At 42.5% G+C, this 23,633-nt stretch overlaps 1 protein-coding gene and 1 long non-coding RNA gene across 2 annotated transcripts; one reads left to right on the top strand and one right to left on the bottom strand.

Moving 5' to 3' along the window:
• Positions 1-723: 723 nt before the first annotated feature.
• On the bottom strand, positions 724-23,252 carry si:ch73-60h1.1 (calcium/calmodulin-dependent protein kinase type IV). Its single transcript, XM_008406354.3, has 11 exons — positions 22,155-23,252; positions 18,747-18,825; positions 18,092-18,154; positions 16,195-16,277; positions 14,818-14,890; positions 8,267-8,357; positions 6,272-6,346; positions 5,347-5,422; positions 4,211-4,337; positions 3,135-3,287; positions 724-2,716 (listed from the first exon to the last, which is right to left on the bottom strand). The coding sequence occupies exons 1-11, from the start codon at positions 22,259-22,261 to the stop codon at positions 2,204-2,206; spliced, it is 1,440 nt and encodes a 479-aa protein (XP_008404576.1). The 5' UTR covers positions 22,262-23,252; the 3' UTR covers positions 724-2,203.
• LOC145551379 (uncharacterized) lies at positions 5,582-10,183 on the top strand. The gene is made up of 2 exons (XR_014087181.1): positions 5,582-6,611; positions 8,208-10,183. It is a non-coding gene; the product is annotated as an uncharacterized LOC145551379 (long non-coding RNA).
• Positions 23,253-23,633: the final 381 nt, after the last annotated feature.

Below are 23,633 nucleotides of genomic sequence, written 5' to 3'. Positions count from 1 at the left end.
GCTCACAAACACGATTTACCTACCTGAACGCTACAAACTGGAGCTACGCGACCAAGTCATGCAGCTGCAGAGTCGAGTCTGCAGGCGTCTTCAGTAAAGAGTAGAAACGATTAGAAAAAAGTCCCGCTTCTTCTTCTCTCCACATAAAAGTCTGAATGCGCATGCTCCGAAGATGAAGAAGCTGGAAATCTCCAGAAATCCAGCAGCTCTCATCGTTCCTCCATTTTAATGAGATACAATCAGTCCGCCATGTTCAGGCAGGAGAAGAAGAGGGAAAACAGCTCGGTTTGTCCCAGTTAAACATTTTAAGGAAACGTTTTTGAGATTAACCGTTTATCTGAGATGTTTGTGTTCAGTTAAGAGCGCAGGAGAAAGTTATTCCCGTTTTTTAGTTTAGTTTTCTTTACTCCGATATAATAATTTGGTTGCTTTTTCCAAGCTAAACACCTAAATAAAAACCGTTTCGGTGAAGTTTCAACCGTCAAACCGTCACCATGGCGACAGCCCGGCTTCTTCTTTAATGGCGGTGGAGAAGGTGCTTTACCGCCACCTGCTGAGCTGGAGTGCGGACAGGAGGTCAACAGAAAAACAAACTAATGCTGTAAAATCAGCTCAATAATTCAACTAAATTCTCTTTAGTAAAAACAGCTCGGCTTTAAAAAGCCATTTAGCTTCCAACTGAGTTATTTTTGTTTCCTTGGCAACCATTCCTGTCTATCGAGCAAACGGAAAACACCGTTTACAGTTTGCATCCACTCATAGGCAGGGAAGTTGTCAAACTTGGGCTTTTAATGATAAAATATACGTCGGTTATGACTTAGCTTTGATGATTTACTGCCTTTTCTGGCAAAATTAGTAGACTTGGCTATAACTGATGAGTTTCGTGGGAAAGATCCAACTTTTTAAGCATTTAATGGAAGCTTGTACCATTTCTGACGTGTTTTTGGGATTATTAACTTAAATGCGTTTCTGTGTCTCAGTTTCAGCCTTTTTGCTGAAACAAGGTAAAGTAGCTTCTATATTATTAATGAGTGCGCTTTATGAAATCTACTGTGGAGTCGTTTTATTCAAAATTAAATAAAATATACTGCTATTATTAACACACCATCAAATATGTACATTTTTCCATGAAATAAAGCTAAATGAATATAGGTTTATATTTATTTTGTTACTCTCAGATTAATTTATTTAACAAAATAAAACCCCATCAATAAATAAGTAATTTATTATTAACAAAATAATCCCCGCCCCCATTTCATGGGGACATTTATCTATTTGATACAGTATTTGTGAATTTTTAATTTTAACAATTGAATTTATTACATTGTAAATACAGCATTCATTAATATACTTTCTAACATGAGTGTATTTAAATGTTTTAATTAAAATAAAAATTAGTTTTCACCATAACCTCAGTAACTGGTTTGAATTCAGATTTTTTAGTACTTATTTATTCATAATTTTGTTTCGTAGCTCAAGCCTGAACTGACCGATGGTTTAATGCGTTACGTCGAGTTAAACCAGAGAAAATGGTGTATTTTTGCCTCCAGCTCTCAACTGAACACATTCACAAGAATAAATATCTAAATTGATCTAAACCAGGCTGTGTTTGCCTAGAAATGCTGAATGTCTACTACAGTCATGAACTAAAGACCGCCGAGTTAACGTTTCCAAACACGCGGTCCTGCAGCCGGAGAACGGTACAATCAGAGAAGCAAAGTGGAAGTTTTTCTTAATGAGATCCAAACTCTGGATGTTAACAGGAAGAGCCAGAAAACTGAAATCCAGAGGCCTGCTGCCTGTTTACATGAATGTTTTTACAGGAAAATATACTCTGAAACCCTTTTGTTGTCACCCAGATCTTCAATCTGAGCCGAAACTGTGAAAAATAGCTCAACCTCCATTTTCTCCTTATCTCCAGGTTTACATTCATTCCAGGAATCCTCCACAAAAATCCTTATTTATGCTTAAATATGCATCCAGTCATGTCTGATATTAGCTCTTTTGGCTTCTTTCAGTCCTCCAAACAACCATCGGCTTCAGCGCCGCTGTTAGCTAACGAGCCAAACAGTCCAGTGAAACTCCAGCAGAGGCGTTTTTAAATTTACACAAACGTTAGTCAGTTTGTTCCCAGATCACCAACTGGGATGTCAGTAAAAAACGACTGGAAGGCTCAACTGTTGGGTTTGTTGTTGTGAAGCGTTCACTGGCAGGGGGCGGCCTTGGTGCCAGGCTCCGCCCCCGGCGTGAAGCCGTTGCTGAGGTTGTTGGGACTGGAAGGCGAGCCCAGCGGCGGCGTAGCCTCGCCTCTGTGGACCGACTCGATGACGGAGCAGCTCTTCTGCGGCAGCCGGGGTTGGACCAGCATCGACTTGGGGATGACCGACGCTTGTCGGAGGCCGTCGGCGCGCAGCGGCGGTCTGACGAGGGCGGGGCCTGTGGGAGAAGCTTCAGAGCTGGGGGAGTTCGGGCTACAGGGAGGGGAGGGGCTGGCTGCGCTCTGATTGGCCAGCGTGGACTCGTCGGTCTGGGGAACCTGCTGGTCGGGGGGCGGGGCCTCTTTTTCATCGGGGGCGGAGCCTGCTGACTCTGGAGGCGGGTCTTGTTGCATGCTGCTCTGCCTGGACGTCCCTGAGCCAGGCATCTCGCAGCTGTCGGTGCGACGGCGGGATCCTTCGTGCATCCTGCTGGTGGCTACAACAGCCTTCATGGCAGCCTGAAATGCAGCGTGACGGATTGTTAAACTCACAGCACCATTTCCCCACAAAACCTGCTACACCTGGAGAACGGAGCTCCATGGCAGCAGCCCACCAGGTTGAGTTAAAAAAAAGTTACATTCATTCAGAGGAGCACAAGCAGGCGTCATAATTAGCGTGAGGTCAGTATAAAACCTGCATAAAAACTCTATTTATAATAAGATAAGCCGGGTGCAGTTTTATACCTGTTTAAACAGGTATGAACATTCACATTTTCAGTTCATTTATTGCCTGTTCTTTAGAAAATATATCACGTGTTTATCTCTTTAAAAATAAGTTCCTAGGCCCCAATGAGATTTAACTGCGTAAATATATAAAGTATTTTAAAACGCCCAAAGGTTTTTGAAGCCGTTATACCTCAGAAGTAACTTTGTCTACCTTAAGTTTGCGCCTGGCGTTGAACTCCTGCAGTTTCCTCTGAGTCGTGTCCATGTGGGAGAAGCGGGCGGCTTTGCCCAGAACCCAGGGGTGCTGCAGGGCCTCCCGGACGCTGAGGCGCTTGTGAGGGTCCAGAACAATCAGCTTACTGACCTGCAGGGGAAACAACAGCAGGTTGTCAAAGGAAAGGCTCAAACTTTTCCATCCATTTAGTGAAGAACAGGCAGCAAAACCCAGCAACATCTGGATGTCCAAGGCAGGGAGGAGGAACGTTTACCTGGAGCTGTTGTTAAACTATGGTGCCCCCTGGTGGACATGGGAGAATTTGTGTACAGTTCATGCAGCAACTTTAGCACTGAAAGTTTTTCTGCTCCAATGTAAGATTTTTCCACATGTGGTAATATCTTGTTAGATAAATAATGAAGTCATCTGACAGTTTTGATTTTAGATTTTTCAGTTTTGGCAGGCTAAATGATTAAAGAGCCGTTTTAATGTTCAGTCCCATCCATCTTAAACAACAGTTAATAGATCAATTTCTGCAGCGAGTCGAGAATGTAGAAATATGTTTCTCTTTAAAGGTGTACATGTACATGTACACTACAAAAACACAAAATCTTACCAAGTATTTTTAATCTGATTTCTTGTTCAAATGTCTTAAAACACAATTGAAATGAGACAAAACTCACAAGTAACCTTTCAGCAAGAAGTACGAGTTTGTTTTAAGTCAATAATTGTGCCTGTGGAAAAAGTCACTTTTTAAATTAATATTAAATAATTATTGAGTTATGAACCTCCTATCTTGTTGAAAAGTTTCTTGTAAATTAGTTTTGTCTTATTTCAAGTGTTTTAAGATATTTGAACTAGAAATTACATTAAAAATACTTGGTAACATTTTGTGTTTTTGCAGTGTAATTTCAGACATTTGTTATCATTATGACTGCACACAAAAGAGACCAAATTGCTAATTTATTGCGAGCGAACAATAAAGATTTTCCGACATGTGGCCACTAGGGGCTCCATAAAAAAGTCCTAAAGACTTAAAAATTCAGTTTTGTTGGAAAACGTGAGGAACTTACCAGGTCCTTGGCGTTGAGGGAGACTTCGTCCCACCAGGGAGACACAAACTCGTAGTCGCAGTTCAGGATGCGGCTGTACATGTACTGGTCGCCCCGCGGGTCAAAGAACGGCTCAAAGCCGCAGAGTCTGGCGGACAGGAAGCAGAACTTTAAAGCTGACCGGACGCCTCCACCGGCCGTCACACAGAGAGAAAACTCCCAGAATTACGGAGCCGTTTGGTACACCGTCAAAAGTTAGCAGCAATAATTTGGCTTATTAGGGGATTCACTTTTTAAAGTATAGATATTTGTGTTTCAGGCTTAATATCGTGAAGTTTGCTTTAGCTATTTAACTTGGAGCTAAATATTTAACTGTACATTAAATATTTAGTTAGCAAGCTAAGCATTTGGCTCCAACACGAGTTTTTAAAGGGGTTTGCAAAAACCAGCTTTTATTTTGATAGTCCACCTTTGGCTATAGCATATTAGCTAAATATTGAGCTTAGAGTTAAATACGTAGTGTCAAACTACAGATTTAGCTCACTATATAAATATTAGTTTCATAACCTAATCTTGTTAATTAACTATTTAGTTTCAAACGGTGATATTTAAAATATAATCCTCTAATTGTTTTCTTTACCCAGATTTCCGGTGATTTTTGACAGTGTAATTTACAAACGGATTATTCTGTGGATTATAACCACAATTTATTCATGGAAAATTCAACCACTCATGTTTTTGTTGAGCTCTTATGGACTAAACTATTAATTTATTCCGGCTGACAAACTTTTCCTCACATCCGTCAAAATCATTCAGTCAAAAGTACAGAAAAAAATAAAAAAAATTGTAGGAAAGGGAAGTTACTCGTCATAGATCTGAAAACTTAAAAAGGATTTTCGATTCAGATTTTATTTAATCTGACTCCCGTTCCAACGAGTCAGAAAAGTCTAGAAGTGAATTTTGACTGACGGTCCCTGAATGCATCGTCAGGCTCCATTAGAACCGACTTAATGTCCCTGAACAGACATGGAGGCGATGCTCCGGTTCACACCGTGTCAGCTGATGATGTGTGTGTGTGTGTGTGTGTGTGTGTGTGTGTGTGTGTGTGTGTGTGTGTGTGTGTGTGTGTGTGCGCGCGTGCGCGTGCGCGGACTCACAGGATGTACAGGATGACACCCACTGACCACATGTCCACCTCGGGGCCGTAGGCATTACCCCGCAGGATCTCTGGAGCTGCAGGCAGAGGGGGGCGGTTAGCGGTTAGCGACTAGCGGTTAGCGTCCAGATGACCGACAGACGCTCCGGCCGAGAGGTCTGAGAAATCCCACAGAGCAGCGGCTGCAGCGAACGCCTCGCCGCCCACCTCCACATGTCAGCCACACAGGTGAACGCAGCTACACACAGACTGATGGAAACACTAATTCAACTCAGGAAGCGTTTCATTTCTGATTAAGGATCAATAAAAGTGGGATTTTAATGCAGAATATTACGATCTACACCAGAGGTGTGCAAACCTTTTCTAACAAATCGTCAAATCCACAGCCAAAAAAACAAAACATAAAAAAAGGACTAAAATCACAATAATTCATATAAGTAAGAAAAATAATAAAATCAGAAAAAGAAAATTTTTCAATAAAAACTTATGAAGCTTTAATAGAAACTGCAGGTGTGTGTCTGAGTGGTGAATTTCTGGTTTTAACATGTTTGTTTTTCATTCAAGGGGTAAAAAATCCAGAAATTTTACTCAAGTAAGAGAAGAAACACTTTATAATAAAATTACTCAACAAAAAGTAAAAAGTGCAGCGTAGTAAAAATACTCCTCAAAGTACAGTTTAAAAAAAAAAGTTACTAAAGTAAATGTGACCAGTTTCTGCCCAACGCTGGTTGACAAAATAACATTATAAACCAGAACAAAGTGGATTTACGATACTGTCCCTTTAAGAGCCAGGGAACCTGAACAAAGATGAAGGTTTTGTGTGAAGTGGTTCAGAGTCTGTCTCCTCTTATCCTGGATCAAACATGGCTGCCCGCGAACCCCCCCGGGTTTCATTTATCCCCATCAGCCTCTCGGCTTTTACTCACCGCAGTAACCCGGAGTCCCGCAGACCGTCTTCATGGTCACCTGGTCGTCGATGATTTTGGAAAGGCCGAAGTCGGCTGTGAGAAAGGAAAACATTTGGACCGAGCCGAGTCACATGGACATGTTCTTCAAAAGTTGAGTCCAGTTTCTATTTCGGGCCGCGGCTGTGAGGAGAATGTGTTTCTCTGCAGGAGGCAGAGCGGCGCCTGATGGCCGGCGGCTCGGCGGCCATCTGGACCCAGACCGGCTTCTGCACCAGCCAGCCTCCCTCCTCATTAGCAGGCGAGATGCTAATTATTTAACAGTTTTACTGAGAGCTGTGTTTATTTTTAGAGAGCGAAGGTAAGCCCTGTCGCTACATAATAAGCTGCTAGTTTGTGAATTTATATTATGATTTAATTTTAACTCCATAGCAACAGGATTTCTGCAGCCACCGCATAGCGATAAAATACGTTCACACTGCAGCCTGAAGTGACCCAATTCCGATTTTTTTGCCAGGGCCGTTCACGCTGCCAGTAAATGCGACCTGTATGTGTTCTGCAGTGTAAACAGGCAAACGACCTGAAGTGTCCCGCATGCGCAGTAGAGGGCGCCATAGCGTCAGCGTTCTCAGTGTTCTGCCAACCGCCATAAAAAGAAGAAGAAGAGCTCAGAGTTTGCGGAAGTAAACATGGAGGCTAACGGTGGAGCTTAGCTTATATATTTGAAGTTGTTGTCCAACCGGAGCAGCAAATTAACAACTTAATCCTCATATAATCCGTCATGGTTGTTGTTTTTCTTCCCACTTGCGCGTTTCAGGAGCAGAATAATGAGATTTGTTGAGAATCAGTGACATTCAGTTCGGATGAATGCGACCTGGACGTTATGGTCACATTTGAATCGGATACGTATCGGATATGGGTCACATTCTTAAAGAATCCGACCTGAGCTGTTCACACTGCCATGAAAAGATCGGATACAGGTCATTACGTCAAAACAATCAGAATTGGGTCACTTCAGGCTGCAGTGTGAACGAAACCTTAGATTCTCTTATCTAAAAAACACAACATTACTGACCAATCCTCCATTTTACTACAGTTTCCATCTGTCAGAGTTGATCAAAACTGCTGTTAAGAACTGAAAGCCAAGACTGTAGGAGACGTTCTGTTCTCTTTTTCATAATTCTCGCTGGTGTTCTGCAGGGCTTTGTCCTCGAATCACTTATTTTCTTAAACAAATATCGCATCATATCACGATTTTAACATCCATCTTTACGCTGTACATGCTGACTGGGCCCGCCAGTAAATTTGCTGGACAATAAATTGTAGTTATTGTGATAAACGATAATATTGCTGTTTTAAGATTTTTTCAGGTCGGCTGCATTGATCAAGGATTAATAATAAAAGCTTGTCCTCTCAAAGACGAAGAAACTCCACACTGGAACTGGAAGACATTTTAAATGTTCAAAATAAAACACAACAATCAAAAGATAAAAGCCACACGAACCGGAGCCAAAAAAACGAAATTACTCTTCAGAAAATATCAATCATCGGAACGGAAACTGTGAATTGCGGACAGATCGGCGCTAAATATTTGTTTTCCCACAAACACTTACACACACAATTACAAAGTTTTCTCTAATTCCTCCCATCTTGGCTTTATAAATAATTGTTTTTAGTTTTATAAAATGTAGTTTTCATGTAGATGAAAAACCAAGACGAATAAAAATGTATCAGATATTCAGGTGGACCAGACAAAACTAAACAAATCTAAAGTTAACGTTTAAGTTCTGCTTCTTGATAAAGTGCCAGGATGTGACATTTACAGAGTATTTTCCTTAAAACTTAACGGAAAACAAGAAACATCTCCGTAATTAAACCAATAAATTAGTGAAGGTCGTTCATTCTGAGGCTGCTTCGTCTCTTCATTTTGAATTTTTGATCTTTTTGAACCTTTTAGCTGCTGGTTTTCTTTTACTTCTGGACATGTGGATGTTTCCCAGCGGTGTGTGTGGTTACCGATCTTGAGCGGCGCGTCCAGCGACAGGTCGGCGTACAGCAGGTTCTCCGGCTTCAGGTCACGATGGACGACCCCGTTTCCGTGCAAATACTGAAACACACAGAGAAACATCTTCAGACCGGCCTGCAGCGGCGACACGACGGAGCGAAGGGCGGAGAAGTCTGGGCTGCTGGAGAGGAAGGAGCCGACGTGGAGACGGTTTGAATCCAACCTGAAAGGTGAACGGCTGCCTCACCTGGGCCTCTTCTGGGTCTGAGAACTAAAGACAGCAGCTGCTGACATCAAAACACAAACAGTCTCTCTGAGATTTTACCTGCTCAGGTATCCGGCTGATATGTTTTACTCTAAGTGACGCCTACAAATCATTATTTTAGTAATTATTTCTAGCCTGGGTCATATTTACGGGCTTTCAGCTGTTTTAGGTTTCTGGAGGCCATTTTATGTTTTATTTTAAAGAGGATTTATTTGTTTTGCTAAATTCACATTTTACATGTTTTCATTCTTCCATTCGGGTTTCTGCTGCTTCTCAAAGCAGCTAAAGCATAAAAACACGCAGCTGCTTTTCAGGCAATAGATTCAGGTTTTTCTGTGTCTGGAAAACTAACCGTTTCAAAACTTCCCAATCAAATCACTGTTACCTAGCAACCCAAGATGAGCTCCAGCCCGTCACCTAGCAACCCAAGCTGAGCTCCAGCCCATTACCTAGCAACCTTAGCCAAGCCCAGCCCGTTACCTAGCAACCCAAGCCGAGCTCCAGCCCGTTACCTAGCAACCCAACCCAAGCCCAGCCCGTTACCTAGCAACCCAAGCCAAGCCCAGCCTGTTACCTAGCAACCCTAGCCAAGCCCAGCCCGTTACCTAGCAACCCAAGCTGAGCTCCAGCCCGTTACCTAGCAACCCAAGCTGAGCTCCAGCCCGTTACCTAGCAACCCAAGCTGAGCTCTAGCCCGTTACCTAGCAACCCAAGCTGAGCTCCAGCCCGTTACCTAGCAACCCAAGCTGAGCTCCAGCCCGTTTGGTCAGCTGTATTCACTGTACAATGGCTGCAGGAAAAGACAAGAGTTTTGTTGCTGACTTGTCATCCAGAAACCACTTTCTGCGTTCTTGTTGGTTGTGCAGGAGGCTCTACTTTTGCTTTTCAAAGATGTGCGGTTTTTTAAATTGCGTTTAAGTTTTGTTCTTGGACGTGTTTGTTTTATGCTGAGCTCATCATTTGTTTTACAGGATTTTTTTCTAGTGATTATTTTTCTGGATTCTTTCTCGTCTCTCTGTGAAGTTTGGCTGCCGGCCGCTGTGACGGCTCTGGACACACAGACCCAGGATTATGGACCGAGCCGCCCGCGGAGGTTTCTGGGTCTCTTTCAAACGTTTCAGTTTTTACTGAACAGAAAATGTTTTATTTTTCTGTACATGTAGTTCAAGATGTGTTAAAACCCCTGAAGACTAAACTTCACCCAGTTCTCCTTTTTCATGTCTAATTATGTTTCCGACCAGATAACAATTAGCCTAATTAGATGTGGGAGGTTTATTTTGTTAATATTCGCTTGATTCTGTCCTCATTTTTAAAAAAATATGCTGCAGGCATCAAGTGCGAGGCGACATCAAAAGAATATTTCCATGAATCTAATTAATTTTTCTCGTCCCAGATGGATAAAAGTCATCGCCTCCATGTTGGGAAGCGGCTATAAAAAGATGCTGTTGTGTTTCTTTCGCTGCAGATTAGCGCCACACTCACAACAAACACAACGGCGGAGTAATCCCAACACACACACACACACACACACACACACACACACACACACATCAACACAAGCTTGCACACGCAGAAATAAAGAGGCGTATGTTTGGTAAATGTAGGTCAACAGTGGTCTGTGTGTGTGTGTGTGTGTGTGTGTGTGTGTGTGTGTGTGTGTGTGTGTGTGTGTGTGTGTGTGTGTGTGTGTGTGTGTGTGTGTGTGTGTGTGTGTGTGTGTTAATCCACTCTGGTTTTAATCTGTTGAGCAGCAGGATGGAAGCTGCTGTTACATAAGCGCGCCGCTGCTGCTGCAGCTACCAGACCCTCTGCTGCTGCGGCGGCGGCGGCTGGTTTAGGCTCCGCCCACATTTACAAGCTGTTTATTTGGCTCTGTTTGACCTTTATCTATACAGGATAAATCTCATTGAGAAATAAATTGTTAACCTGTTGCAACATGGCTGCTTAGCTAGATTTATTTGGAGACAACAATAGGACTGAAACGATTAATCGTGATTAATCGATTATTGAAATAATTGTCAACCAATCTTGTAACCGATTAATCGTTAGTACAAACTCACAGAAATGCTATTTACTGAAAGAGCAGCTCACTCTGAGCAGCAATTAAGACAAAAAGGTACAAAAAATAAACATTTTTGTAGTTAAGATAAAAAAAAACATTTTAGCTTCACTTGGTTCAAATTCTGTAAAAATAAATCAAACTCTTTTCTCTACGCAGTTATTACTGAGCTAATCAATAACTGATAGAGCTGAGCTTTTCTCATGCTGATTTTATTTGTATTTTTAGCTGCAACTCAAATCTTTGCTGCAATCAAATGTTCACTAAGCAAAATATTAACTTTTGCATATAAAAAGGATTTAATTGTTTATTTGCATCTTTTGTAAGAACTTTAATTGAAAGATATGCAAAATTTGCCACTTTGTTTTTGTCCGATTGTCAGAATAATTGATTAGTCGTCAGTAGCAGCTCTAGATGAAGGAGTATTTTAACCTGAAGGTGTTGGATTCATTATCCAACACCCTGGTCTGGACGGGAGCGATGGATTTGTTCAAACGACAACAGGATTTTTTTTCCCAGGTTATCCGTCTCCCGCTCAGCTCCTTCAGACTAGCCAGCAGCAGTTAGCAAACACCTGGTGCTGATCTTGTTATAGGAGCTGCTGCTCAGAGCAACGCTGGTAAAAACGTAGTTTAAAGGTTAACAGAGAAGCCATGTTGGAATGACTTCCTGAAGGCGGAGCTTCAGAAAGAGCAGGAGGTTTTAAAGAGACAGAGGCCCAATTTTAAGACGTTAAATTACGAAGTCTAATTTCTTGCAAGTCATATTTGACATATGGCTTCTTCATAGCAGCTGAAAGTTTCTCAATTGTACTATGTGTCTGGAAAACACGTCGTACCGGCCCTTTAAGCAGCCACTTAGTTTGCTTGTGCTCTGGGCCGGCTCTGTGCAGGAAGCTTCTTCATGCACAAACTCTTTTCTCTACGCAGTTATTACTGAGCTAATCAATAACTGATAGAGCTGAGCTTTTCTCATGCTGATTTTATTTGTATTTTTTAGCTGCAACTCAAATCTTTGCTGCAATCAAATGTTCACTAAGTAAAATATTAACTTTTGCATGGACCAGTGACGACCTCCAGTGTTACAGACACCACATGTATGCACATTAAAGGGCCGAACGTTTTCCTCATAAGATCCGCCTCTTTCCCTTTTTACCGCAGAAACAACCGGCCGATTCGGGGCGTGAACTCCTGCGACCTTCGGCCGGTTGGCTGTGACATTTGGCACCAGTCTGTCTGCAGCAGACGCTCGAAGAACCCAGATCAGTCTCACAGACGCCGAGACGTCCCAGAGGCTTTTAGAGCCGAATCAAAACCTTCATCTACCGTTTCTACAGTCTGGAGAGAAGAAAACTCAACCTCTAACAGCAGCTTCCATACTGAGGACCTTAACAAACATTAAATTATAATAAACTTAATTCAGCCGCAAAAACATCTTTTGAAAAATCACGACTTTCAGTTTGAAAACACGACCGCAGGAAAGTGGCTTCAACAAAAACACATCAGAGAATGACGGTTACAAAAACTGGACGAGGATTTCAGCGCATGAAGAAGCTTCCTGCACAGAGCCGGCCCAGAGCACAAGCAAACTAAGTGGCTGCTTAAAGGGCCGGTACGACGTGTTTTCCAGACACATAGTACAATTGAGAAACTTTCAGCTGCTATGAAGAAGCCATATGTCAAATATGACTTGCAAGAAATTAGACTTTGTAATTTAACGTCTTAAAATTTGACCTCTGTCTCTTTAAAACCTCCTGCTCTTTATGAAGCTCCGCCTTCAGGAAGTCATCCCAACATGGCTTCTCTGTTAACCTTTAAACTACGTTTTTACCAGCGTTGCTCTGAGCAGCAGCTCCTATAACAAGATCAGCACCAGGTGTTTGCTAACTGCTGCTGGCTAGTCTGAAGGAGCTGAGCAGGAGACGGATAACCTGGGAAAAAAAATCCTGTTGTCGTTTGAACAAATCCATCGCTCCCGTCCAGACCAGGGTTTCAGTGCAATCGATCATCCTTCTGTATGCGCTGCTCACATCCTCCGTCTTTCTCTTTCTCCCTGCTACGCTACAGTTACTTCACCAAAGCAGGCCTGTCATGAATGCTAAGGCTAGTTAGCATGGCTACTGATGACTGCAGAAAAATGGGTTTCCTGTAACGATGAGCTGTCTTCAGCAAATACACTAGCATGTTTGACAGCACTGAGACCCTCCTCCTGGCTCTGATCAGCTGGTTTTGACGAGTCAGAGCTAGCAAGCATTTAGCTTTCATGCTAAACGATTAGCATATAGCACATTTAAGTTATCAGTGCTGTTGGTGGTCACAAGCATTAACCATCCAACTGCAAACACTGAAAAAATCTAAAAAGATAAACGTATTCATGCTGTCGTCTTCAGAACGACTCAAATCAATTTAATTGGGTCTGAAGAACAAGAGCTCTGATTGGTGGAAACAAGAAGTCACTGGAGCACTCGGCTTTTCATTCGTTTACGTTCAAGATCTGATGATGGATGGATGGATGGATGGATGGATGGATGGATTCTCTCTCTCTGTTTCCTGATCGTCCTTCATTAGCCGCAGCATGCTAACCTTTAGCTAGCGTTTAGTTACTTCTGTTTGGAAACATTCAGTGACTAACCAGCCAATCAGAGCAGACTTCCTGTCTCTGACTTCCTGAATCAGATTCCAGCCATGTTTCTGTTTCTGCTGCTTCTCTCGGCTTCCAGTAAAAAAAAAAAAAGCAACACCACCGATTTGTCTCCATGGCGGGAATCACAGCCTCCCTCTGACGCCTCTCAAGGTGTTGACAACGTGTTTCTTTCACACCAGCGCCGCCGTGTTGACGACCTGATGGACCGGCGGCGCCTCGCGTCTAAAAACAGCCAGTTTAAAGGTGGAGCTTGGTGTGAAACCGCGGAGGCGCCGCCCTGCTGGTAGGTGTGGGAACACACTGAGCCAATCAGGATGGGAGGAAGTGAAGCTGCAGAGCAGCTGCAGTCATGAAAACTAAACTCTGAAACAATCATGAAATCACAGAGACGGGAGCCGATCAGAGGAAATAAGTTCCTATCGATCTTATTTAGGGGGATCAGAGTAAATGGGGATAATTACTATGAGATGCCATTTAGAAAGTTATACAGTAAAAAAGCAACATGATTAATTTGGGTTATTTATCCAGTTTTATCAGTAGAAAATTGAGCTTCACTGTGATATTTATTCATTTAGAAATCTGTTTCATGTTTAGCACCCAAATATTTATGTTTTGTTTCTACGCTACATTTTTTTTAGCAAGCTACATATGTATTTAGCAAGTTAAACATTTAGTTAGCAAGCTAAATATACTGCTCAAAAAAATAAAGGGAACACTTTAACATTTAAGTGAACACTGAAGTGTTCCCTTTATTTTTTTGAGCAGTATATTTAGCTTTTAAACTAAATATTTAGCTGGTTTCAAAGCTAAATATATGGATTCTAAACTAAATGTTTAATGAGCTAAATATTTAGTTAGCAAGCCAAGTATTGAATTTTTAAACTAAATATTTATGTTTTGTTTCTACGCTACTTTTTTTTAGCAAGCTACATATGTATTTAGCAAGTTAAACATTTAGTTAGCAAGCTAAATATTTAGCTTTTATACTAAATATTTAGCTGGTTTCAAAGCTAAATATGTGGATTCTAAACTAAACGTTTAATGAGCTAAATATTTAGTTAGCAAGCCAAGTATTGAATTTCTAAACTAAATATTTAGCTCAACATCTAAATATTTAGTGTGAAGCTAAATGTTAGATTTATAACTAAATATTTAGTTTCCTTACTACGTATTTAGTATTAATCTAAATAACTGATTTAGAGTTAAATACTGACTTTGTAAACTAAATGTGTTTCTCCAAACCAAATATTTAAATTCTAAACTAAATGTTTTTTTAAGTTTTGACATCTATGAATGAATGAATAACTTTGAAAAATGAGCTTCCATTTTTTCTGCTACAGGTTAAATAATCCAGATTATTTGTGTTAATTTTTAACTGTACCTTTAAAAATGCCACATTTTCAGATTTTTTTCTTTAAAAAGATGCAACAACATTCCATCACTTTCCCCCATTTTATATCATGTTGATCAGCCAAATTAAATCTGAAGCTTCTGGTTATAAAGTCATAATTCTGCTGTAATAATGTGGAACAGTGAAATGTTTTGCGTTTCTCTGCGATGTTTTCCTGAACGATTCGTTTGATGAAATGTCTTACGGCCACAGCTTCCAGGATCTGCTTGATGACGTGCGCTGCGTCTCTCTCGCTGTAGTATCCTCGCTCCACAATCCTGCAAACCAACAAGAAAAATACATTCAGCTTCAGGACGCAGATTAGACGTGCTGCTAATCCTGAGCAACAACCTTAAAATCACCTCACCAGGTTCTGAAGAGCCAAACACAACGTGGCAGCTTTGCTACCTAAACTGGCCTCAGAACTGCAGAGAATCTTGCAAATGAATAAACCCAGTAAAAGCAATAATTTCTCATCTAACCCGGTTACTGAGACTAAAGATGTAACTTCTGCAGTAAACTAACCATGGCAACAGAAACGGCGCCTGCAGCTGCAGGTGGAAATGAAAACAAATAAATCCGCCAACATAAAAACGGCTTCGGCTCTTCAAGCCAGATTTAACTCGTAACTCGGATCCAAGCTCAAAAGTATTCACACCCCTTCCAGGTTCAGGTTCAAACTATTAAAAAAAAGGCGTAAATGTCCAACAAAATATCTCACATTTTTAGAACTAGACAAGAAATTTTCTCATTATGAGAAGTAAAAAATTTGCTAAAAAAAAAACTAAAAAAAAACTGAACTTAGTCTCAGAAAAAAGTCTTGACATTTTCTGAGTTCCAGAAAAACTGATAACTTCAGAATCTGGATCTTTTGTTAGTAAAATATCTGCAACATTATCATCCGTCAACAGTTTGAGCTGACCAGGGAACCTGCATGGCTTCATCTGCTTCCTTCAACAGGCTAGGAAACGGCCTATACAAAACATCTTCTTACCTTTTGCATAAAATTGTCCTTACATAATCAGGCCTTAGTCTGTTTTAGGGCCTTTGTCACTTTAAATCCTAATAAGCTGCTGCTGGCCACGCCCCCAACTCAACGTTTGCCCTCGCATGTGAGAATGGATGCAAACAGATGCACAATTATAGAACTTTGAAAAGCATTAGCAGAGCCTCCTGCGCAACCAACAACAATGCAGTAAATGGTTTCTGGATGGTAAAGTCAACAACAAAACACTTGTCTTTTCCAGCAGCCATTGTACAGCATGTACAACGCTAAAACCAGCTACAGCGCAGTGGTTGCTAGGTAACGGACAGAACTCTGCCGTGGTTGCTAGGTAACGGCGCAGTGCCAGTCAAATGTGACTGGATCTTCTGGAGGTTTTTGAAACGGCTCATTTTCCAGACACCAAAGAACATTAAATTATTTCCAGAAACAGCCGAGTGTTTTTTTTTTAAGTGCTTGGGTTGTTTTTACGAGCAGCTGAGACTCAAATGGAACGAAGAAAACGTACAAAATGTGAATTTTGCACAATATGTCGCCTTTAAGCAACAAACCAGCTGAACGTCGGGGTTTGGTTCTCACCGGTCGAACAGCTCTCCGCCGGTCACCAGCTCCAGAACCAGGGCGATGTCAGTGTCCGTCTCAAAGATCTCCTTCAGCTGGATCTGAAACACGGAAACAACCAGTTAAACCAGTTAAAACCAGTTAAAACCAGATAAAACCAGATAACGCGCAGGTTCCTTTAAAACTGTTGAAAATCTTCCAAGTAAATTTGATTAATACACAATTTGATTCAACCAATCAAATCCAAATCTTCTTTCCAAATCTGTATGAATTTTATCATCCATCCATCCATTTTCTTTCATCCTTGTCCCTTAATGGGGTCAGGAGGTGCTGGTGCCTCTCCAGCTAACGTTTCGGGCGAGAGGCGGGGTCACCTGGACAGGTGACCAGTCTGTTGCCCTGCAACAGACTGGTCACCTGGACAGGTGACCAGTCTGTTGCAGGGCAACACAGAGACACACAACCATGCACACACACTCACACCTAGGGACAATTTGGAGAGGCCAATTAACCTGACAGTCATGTTTTTGGACTGTGGGAGGAAACCGGAGTACCTGGAGAAAACCCACCACGCACAGGGAGAACATGGAGACTCCATGCAGAAAGACCGGGAATCGAACCCAGAACCTTCTTGCTGCAAGGCAACAGCTCTACCAACTGCACCACTGTGCAGCCCGAATTTGGAAAACAAATATGGAAATCCATCCCTCCCTCCATCCATATATACTTTTTTTTTTTTTTTTTAATACTTGGAACTGTAGAAATTTAAGTCTGAAATTTTTGGTTTTCTGACCTAAAACATTAGTTCAAAGTTTAATTTACTTATAAATCATAATAAGAAGAACTGAGGTCCCGCTGTTCCTTCATCCAGAACGTCTCACAGTGAAGAACCTCCACAGCCAGAGATGGAGGGAACAACGCGTCGACTCCAAACTCTCATTAATGATCATCTTTGTTATCAGAGGAACTCCGACGATAAACATTTTTAACACCGTCTTCAGTCTTTCGCCACCTGTGACTCAGAAACGCTGGCTCTGATGGAAACAAACTGTTACCGCGGTAACCAGGAATAACTGCTCACACTTCACGTCTCGGCAGCAGCCACAAAGCAACACCTCAGCGGCGCCGATCCAGAGGAGCCTCAGCGGCTCTTCAGCAGAACCATATGCTGCTGTTTTTATATCTGCGGTTATTCAGTTTAATCCGTTTCTTTGCCGAAATGTTTGCACGTTTCAGCGGATCTGCAGACCAACGGAAGGAATGCTGATGCCGATTTTTACGCTGATCAAACATGGAGTTACACTGTAAAAATTAACTGCAGTAATTTGGTTGATTTAGTCAGTGATAAAAAAAAAAACGGGGCTGATTTTTCAGTTATTCATTCGTTTATAAATTTGACAGTTTCAAAGTGACTAATTCCATCCATTTTCCTGCACCCTTGTCCCTCAGTGGGGTCAGGAGGGTTGCTGCCTCTCCAGCTAATGTTCCGGGCGAGAGGCGGGGTCACCTGGACAGGTCACCTGGACGGGTCACCTGGACGGGTCGCCAGTCTGTCGTAGGGCAACACAGAGACACACAACCATGCACACACACACTCACACCTAGGGGCAATTTGGAGAGACCAATTAACCTGACAGTCATGTTTTTGGACTGTGGGAGGAAACCAGAGTACCTGGAGAAAACCCACCATGCACAGGGAGAACATGGAGACTCCATGCAGAAAGACCGGGAATCGAACCCAGAACCTTCTTGCTGCAAGGCAACAGCTCTACCAACTGCACCACTGCGCAGCCCAAAGTGACTAATTATTAAACTAAATATTTAGATAGCAAGTCCTGTGAAACCTTCTGACGGAAACGGACTGAAATGTTTTCATCAAAATGAAGCTTTTATCAACGTGGTCGTGGATACTTACGATGTTTGGGTGGGAAAGACGCAGCAGGACTCCGATCTCGGTGCGAACGATTTTCTTATCAATCTGAAACAAACGGACGTCGGCAGTTAGAAGTCGGGTGATGATAACAGTAACGGTAGGAAAGCAGTTTGATGTTTTTACATCGTCAGATTACGCTGCATGCAGCGGAAGAGATCAAATAATTTACTCTAAGAAACCAAATATCCTGCTCAGGCTGCAGGAAGGTGCCTCTTTCTCTGTTCTCTCCTTTTATGCTGGTATTTTTAAAAACTGTTGCTCTGGGTCTAAACGTGAAGAGTTGGAGATCCTGGAACGTGGAGTTTCCTCCTGTCGCCTCTTCTGTCGTTTCTCCTTTAAACTTTAGGAATGTCATTCAGGGTTCAGCTGCATCTCCACCTTTTGTCTGATGTAAATGTGCTTTTTACTGGACTTTTTTCATGTTAAAGGACAAAATTAAAGTTTGATAATTGCAACCAGCAGCAGAGGACGGCTGGGCGACACTTTTCAAATATTTCACAGTTCGAGGTGAGTAAAGCGTCCGATCATGTGACGTCATCGCTGAGACATTTGATCTCTGTGGAGGGATTTTTCTCCATAACCTGGTCATAATGCTTCGCCTCGTTTGTGCTGCATGCCGCTGGCTTTGGCTGCTCACCGTTTTCTTCAGGACTTTGACTGCGAAGGGTTTCTGCGTCTGCTTCTCCTCACAGCGGTACACGATGGATGTCGCTCCTCTGAAAACACAAGGAGGACAGAGTTCATCTGAATGAAGCCGAGCAGAGGAACCGGACCAAACCCGAACCCATGGCAGGAGGACACAGCGGCTCTTATGGTCACGGCTGAGTGGTTGCCATGGAGATCAGAGGATTTCTGAATAATCGAAGCAACAAACCAGGTTTGTTTTGATGAGGGAAAAACATGAAATAACTTCTTCACTTGAGTTTGACTTTATTGATCGCAGCGTAATAAAATAACAAAGTTACACACAAAGAAAATAAAAATAAAACAAAAGAATAACTAGTAACTGAGTAATTTTATGCAAAAAGAAAAAGATTTAATTTTTGTCTGAGCCTGATAACTGAGAGAGATATTAATCTGAAGTAAAACAGTTTTATTTAGTTTTTTTTTGTCATGTTTTTAGTGTTTTGCTGCTTTTAGAAGGAGTAGAAAACCAAAAATGGTGCAAAATAGGTTTATAAAGTCAAAAAAACTGTGTGTGTGTGTGTGTGTGTGTGTGTGTGTGTGTGTGTGTGTGTGTGTGTGTGTGTGTGTGTGTGAAGACGCCGGTTTATTTATTTACATTTCAGAGAGAAAAAAGTTCAATAAAAAAATTTATTCTACAGTTAAGATCAAAAGAACATTTAGAAAATTGGTCTTCTGCTCATATAGAGGTGTGTGTGTGTGTGTGTGTGTGTGTGTGTGTGTGTGTGTGTGTGTGTGTGTGTGTGTGTGTGTGTGTGTGTGTGTGTGTGTGTGTGGGGTGTGTGGGTGTGTGTGTGTGCGTGTGTGTGTGTGTGTGTGTGTGTGTGTGTGTGTGTGTGTGTGTGTGTGTGGGTGTGTGTGTGTGTGTGTGGGTGTGTGTGCGTGTGTGTGGGTGTGTGTGCGTGTGGGTGTGTGTTTGTGTGTGTGTGTGTGTGCGTGTGGGTGTGTGTGTGTGTGTGTGTGTGTGTGCGTGTGTGTGGGGTGTGTGTGTGCGTGTGTGTGTGTTTGGGGAGGTTGGTTCTGGTTTTCTGTGGGGGAAACAGATCCATCTCAGAAACAATCACACCGCCATGCAGGGCCCTGCTTGATCTCCATGGCAACGGGACACCATGAAGCAGAGCGTGTTGGACGCCGCGGCGTTGGCGTTGGCGCTTCGTGTTCACAGAGGCGCCAACAAACAGCAAACACAGTCATGATGTGTCACACAGCGGCCAATCAGAGCCAGGAAACGTTGAAACGGAGCAGGTCTGACACACACACACACACACACACACACACACACACACACACACACGGCCGTAAACATCAGGCCACAGACAGGGGGCGCTGCTTTCAGCCACAGCATTATGTTTAGTTTTAATTCTTCGTTTGAATGTTTTTCATTCGATCTGTCACTAAAACACATTTTTCTGGATAAATTGTCCCAGTAATAATCGCGTTAAACGATAATCAGGGCCGGTCCAAACCTTTTTGGGGCCCTAAGCAGATTTTCACCTGTCCCCCCCCATATCAACAAATCAGATGCTTCCTCATTCCTAAGCTACTCCTGCTAGCATTAGCATCATCTGCACTTAGCTTACATCAGTGTTATTATGGCTGCTGACATTTAGCTTCACGTTATTAGCAAACTGAAAAAATATCTGGATTTTGAAGCACAGAGTTATGCAAGTGCCATTTTATTTTAACTACTTTATCAGCTGATAAACATTCAGTAAATAAGTTAACAAAATATCTTATATTTTTTTAGCAGCAGGATATTAGTCTGTTGTTTAGGAAAACATTAAATTTAATCTGTAAAGATGGACGTTTCTTCTCTGCACATCTCCAGTTCTGATGTGTTTGACGTTGTTCTGCTGTCTTTACATTTCAACTTTGAAAAGTGGACTAAAGCAGCCCACAGAATGATGCTGCCTCCACCGTGCTGGGCAGCTGCAACTCGCCATGGGGGTAAAAATCTGAATCGTTGTCATTCAGTAACTCCTGGTTTCAGAAAATCGATTGAACCGATTCCTTTTCGATCTGAAACGCCTTCAGCCGCCTTTCAGGAATCTACGATTCTCCTTCTTGGTTTCCAAGCCGCCGATAAAAACTAATTATAGCTGCAGCCACAATCATCCCACCCTGAAAACAACGGGTCAGATAAATTATTAAAGAACCAGGATTAATATTAGATTCATGCAGATGACGAGTGGATAGAGACTTCTGACTGGAATATTTATGAAATAAAACACGATCTGACATGTTTTACTGGAATCCAAGATTCACCTCGAGTTTTAATGAGCTGCTCTTTTTCAACACATGAGAAGAAAAGTATAATTTCCTCAGAACTCAGGATTTCTTGCTCATGTTTGTAATTTTCATTGTTTAATTTCTGCTGTTTCTCAGCTGTACGTGAAGACATCTCCAGTTTTAAACTGTTTTTAAAACATCAGTGAAACATGAACAAACATCATGTATGTGAAATATTGTTGAGCAGCAGATTCATTCATTCATTTATTATTTTGTGTGTGATGTCAGCAAAACTGTCCTATAAATAAGGTTGAAAAAACAGCAGTTCATTAACCAAATATTTCCTTAATATTTTTTAAAAAAGGTTTGAAAAAGTAATTAAAATTTGATTTTTAGCATTAAAATAAAGAATTATCAAAATGAAAATATAAAATGTTTTAAAATGTCCCAAAAAATTGCTGAACATAAGCAAAAAAAAAAATAAAAATAGAGAAACAAAAACAATATAACATAAAATGTTTTCTTGAATATAAACGTATGAAAAACATCCGTCGCTTCTCCAGCTTCCTTAGCTCTGCAGATGCATCCGTGTGATCAGTGTCTCTCTTATTAATCATATATGTTACATATTCACAAAAATCTCTGAAATACAGAAAATTCTGACTTGAAATATTTTGCCTGTTCTGGCGCCCCCCCTCCTGCGGCGCCCCTGCGGTGAACACCCACTTTCTGCGACCACTTAACCAATCCGTGGGAGGGAAAAATATTATCGCTAAAATATGAAAAAGCAAAACTATTAGCATTAAAAATGCTAGTTTCCCGCTGAGCTAAGCCGGTTGTTACCCAGCCGGTTCCGCCTCCAGCCCCCTGCCGGCTGGTGGAGCCTCTCCTGCATGTTTACACCGTTAAACCCTCATTAATTCATTAACAGCCTGTTTTCCGTCTCTGCTGCGAGCAGGAAGCGGCTCTGGTGTTATTGGTTCCCGGCTGGACGCGGCTACCAGTAACATCTCAGGCTGGATTATGAAGTTAATCCTGAATGAGGAGCGTCACATGGACCCACATGTGGCCAACTTTGGCCCACTCAAAGGAGCAGAACAACCCGCCACTTCCCCTCCGGAACCGCCCTGACCTGCCCAGCTCGGAGCCCAGGCCGTAGAAGTCCTCCACCGTCCCGTCCCGCCTCGACCCGTCCACCCAGAACTCCACCGGCTCCGAACCAGGCCGGGAGGTCGGCATGATGCCAGCAGGGCTCCCCGAATCCAGCGCCAGCAGGACCAGGTCCAAATAGCAATCACCAGAACCGGGAGCGGCGTAATCTGTGATTTAAATCCAGTTCGGTAAAACCCAGATTAGAGCCTCAGAGGGGGGTGTGATTCATGATCCGGACGGGTTCTGATTCAGACCAGCAGGGGGATCCGCCTGCGCCCTCCAACTCGGAACCGGGTCCTTTTAGTCCGTCTGTGACGAGACAAACTGAAGAGGAAAAACAGAACCGAACCAGCCGGTGATGGAGCCGCGTCTTTACGCCGAACCGCAACCAGGACCGGGCTGATCCAGGTCCAGATGTATCGCAGCTTCCATCGGGCCTCCGACCCGTCAGATGTCGGATCAGCTCAGTCCATCACCATCCTCCTCCTCCTCCTCCGGGAATATTTCCGCGTTTCCGCCGGCTGGTCAGTCTGTCCGGAGCGCAGCGGCTCCCTGGCGGAGATCCAGCCGAACTGAGCGATGTCAGCCCCGGGGAGAGGCTGGGTTCACACCGGCAGGCGAGACGCGAACCCCGGGCTGGCTCGACGCGGGGAGTCGATGTTCGGATGCTGGAGGGTCTGCTTGTGAGGCAGGCAGGACCGCTCCAGATGTCCGCTGGGTCTGGAAGAGAGGATGCTGCTGCAGTCTGCATCCGAGCCGACCAATCAGAGCGCTGCACGAGCGCTGGGCCGCGCTCCCATTGGTCCGCGGCTCCGTCAGGCACGAGGCGCTCTGTCAACAGCCTAAATAAGGAAATAACCCAAATACATAAATGTACATTAGCGTGACATCTGGAGGCTTTGATCCTCTGGGAATCAAACCAGCAACCCTCACATGGTCACGTGTTCACTGCATGACTCCATCACTGCAGCTGAAACCTTCATCAGCTGCTTCCCATCAGATACACATTAAAAAAGTACATATTAATGCAAAAATGTTGAACAGGCTTACTTTCTATAGACTCATAAATTAAGGTAAAAGTTTACATGTATTTTAATTTATGGAATTAAAGGTGTAGTTTGTAATTATAACATATATAAGTTGAAAGTAATTTAACATTTAATATTGTAGAATTGACTTTTTCCTCAGAATTCTGATTTTTTTTTGTAGAATTTTGTCCTTTTCTTATCAGAATTCTGACGTTAATTTCATAATTCGGTTGTTTTATGTTTGTTTGTTTTGTTTACATGAATGCATGTATCTGAGTGTAGTATTAGGCTGTATACACACGGCCGGGTTCAGCCTGCTTTAATCCAACTCCAGTTCATTTCTAGAGTTGCTTGAGGTGTGAATGCGTAAGCTAACTCTGATCCGCCTTCAAACGTTGGTCTGGGTTCGTTTGAAGCGAACTCTGGTGCCG

This window comes from Poecilia reticulata, chromosome 4 (assembly GCF_904066995.2).
Source record: "Poecilia reticulata chromosome 4, P_reticulata-male-v2, whole genome shotgun sequence".
NCBI classification, from domain to species: Eukaryota; Metazoa; Chordata; class Actinopteri; order Cyprinodontiformes; family Poeciliidae; genus Poecilia; species Poecilia reticulata.
Note: the sequence above shows the minus strand (reverse complement) of the source record. Positions and strands in the feature narration are given on the sequence as shown.

What these genes read in the sequence shown, in the direction of transcription:
- si:ch73-60h1.1 (XM_008406354.3), bottom strand. Translation starts at nt 22,261, where the DNA reads ATGCCGACCTCCCGGCCTGGTTCGGAGCCGGTGGAGTTCTGGGTGGAC. An exon ending in GTCTTTCCCACCCAAACATC is followed by an intron (nt 16,278 to 18,091) that starts GTAAGTATCCAC and finishes TCCGTGTTTCAG; the next exon opens with ATCCAGCTGAAGGAGATCTT. An exon ending in ACGCCAGGCGCAAACTTAAG is followed by an intron (nt 2,717 to 3,134) that starts GTAGACAAAGTT and finishes GCTGCATTTCAG; the next exon opens with GCTGCCATGAAGGCTGTTGT.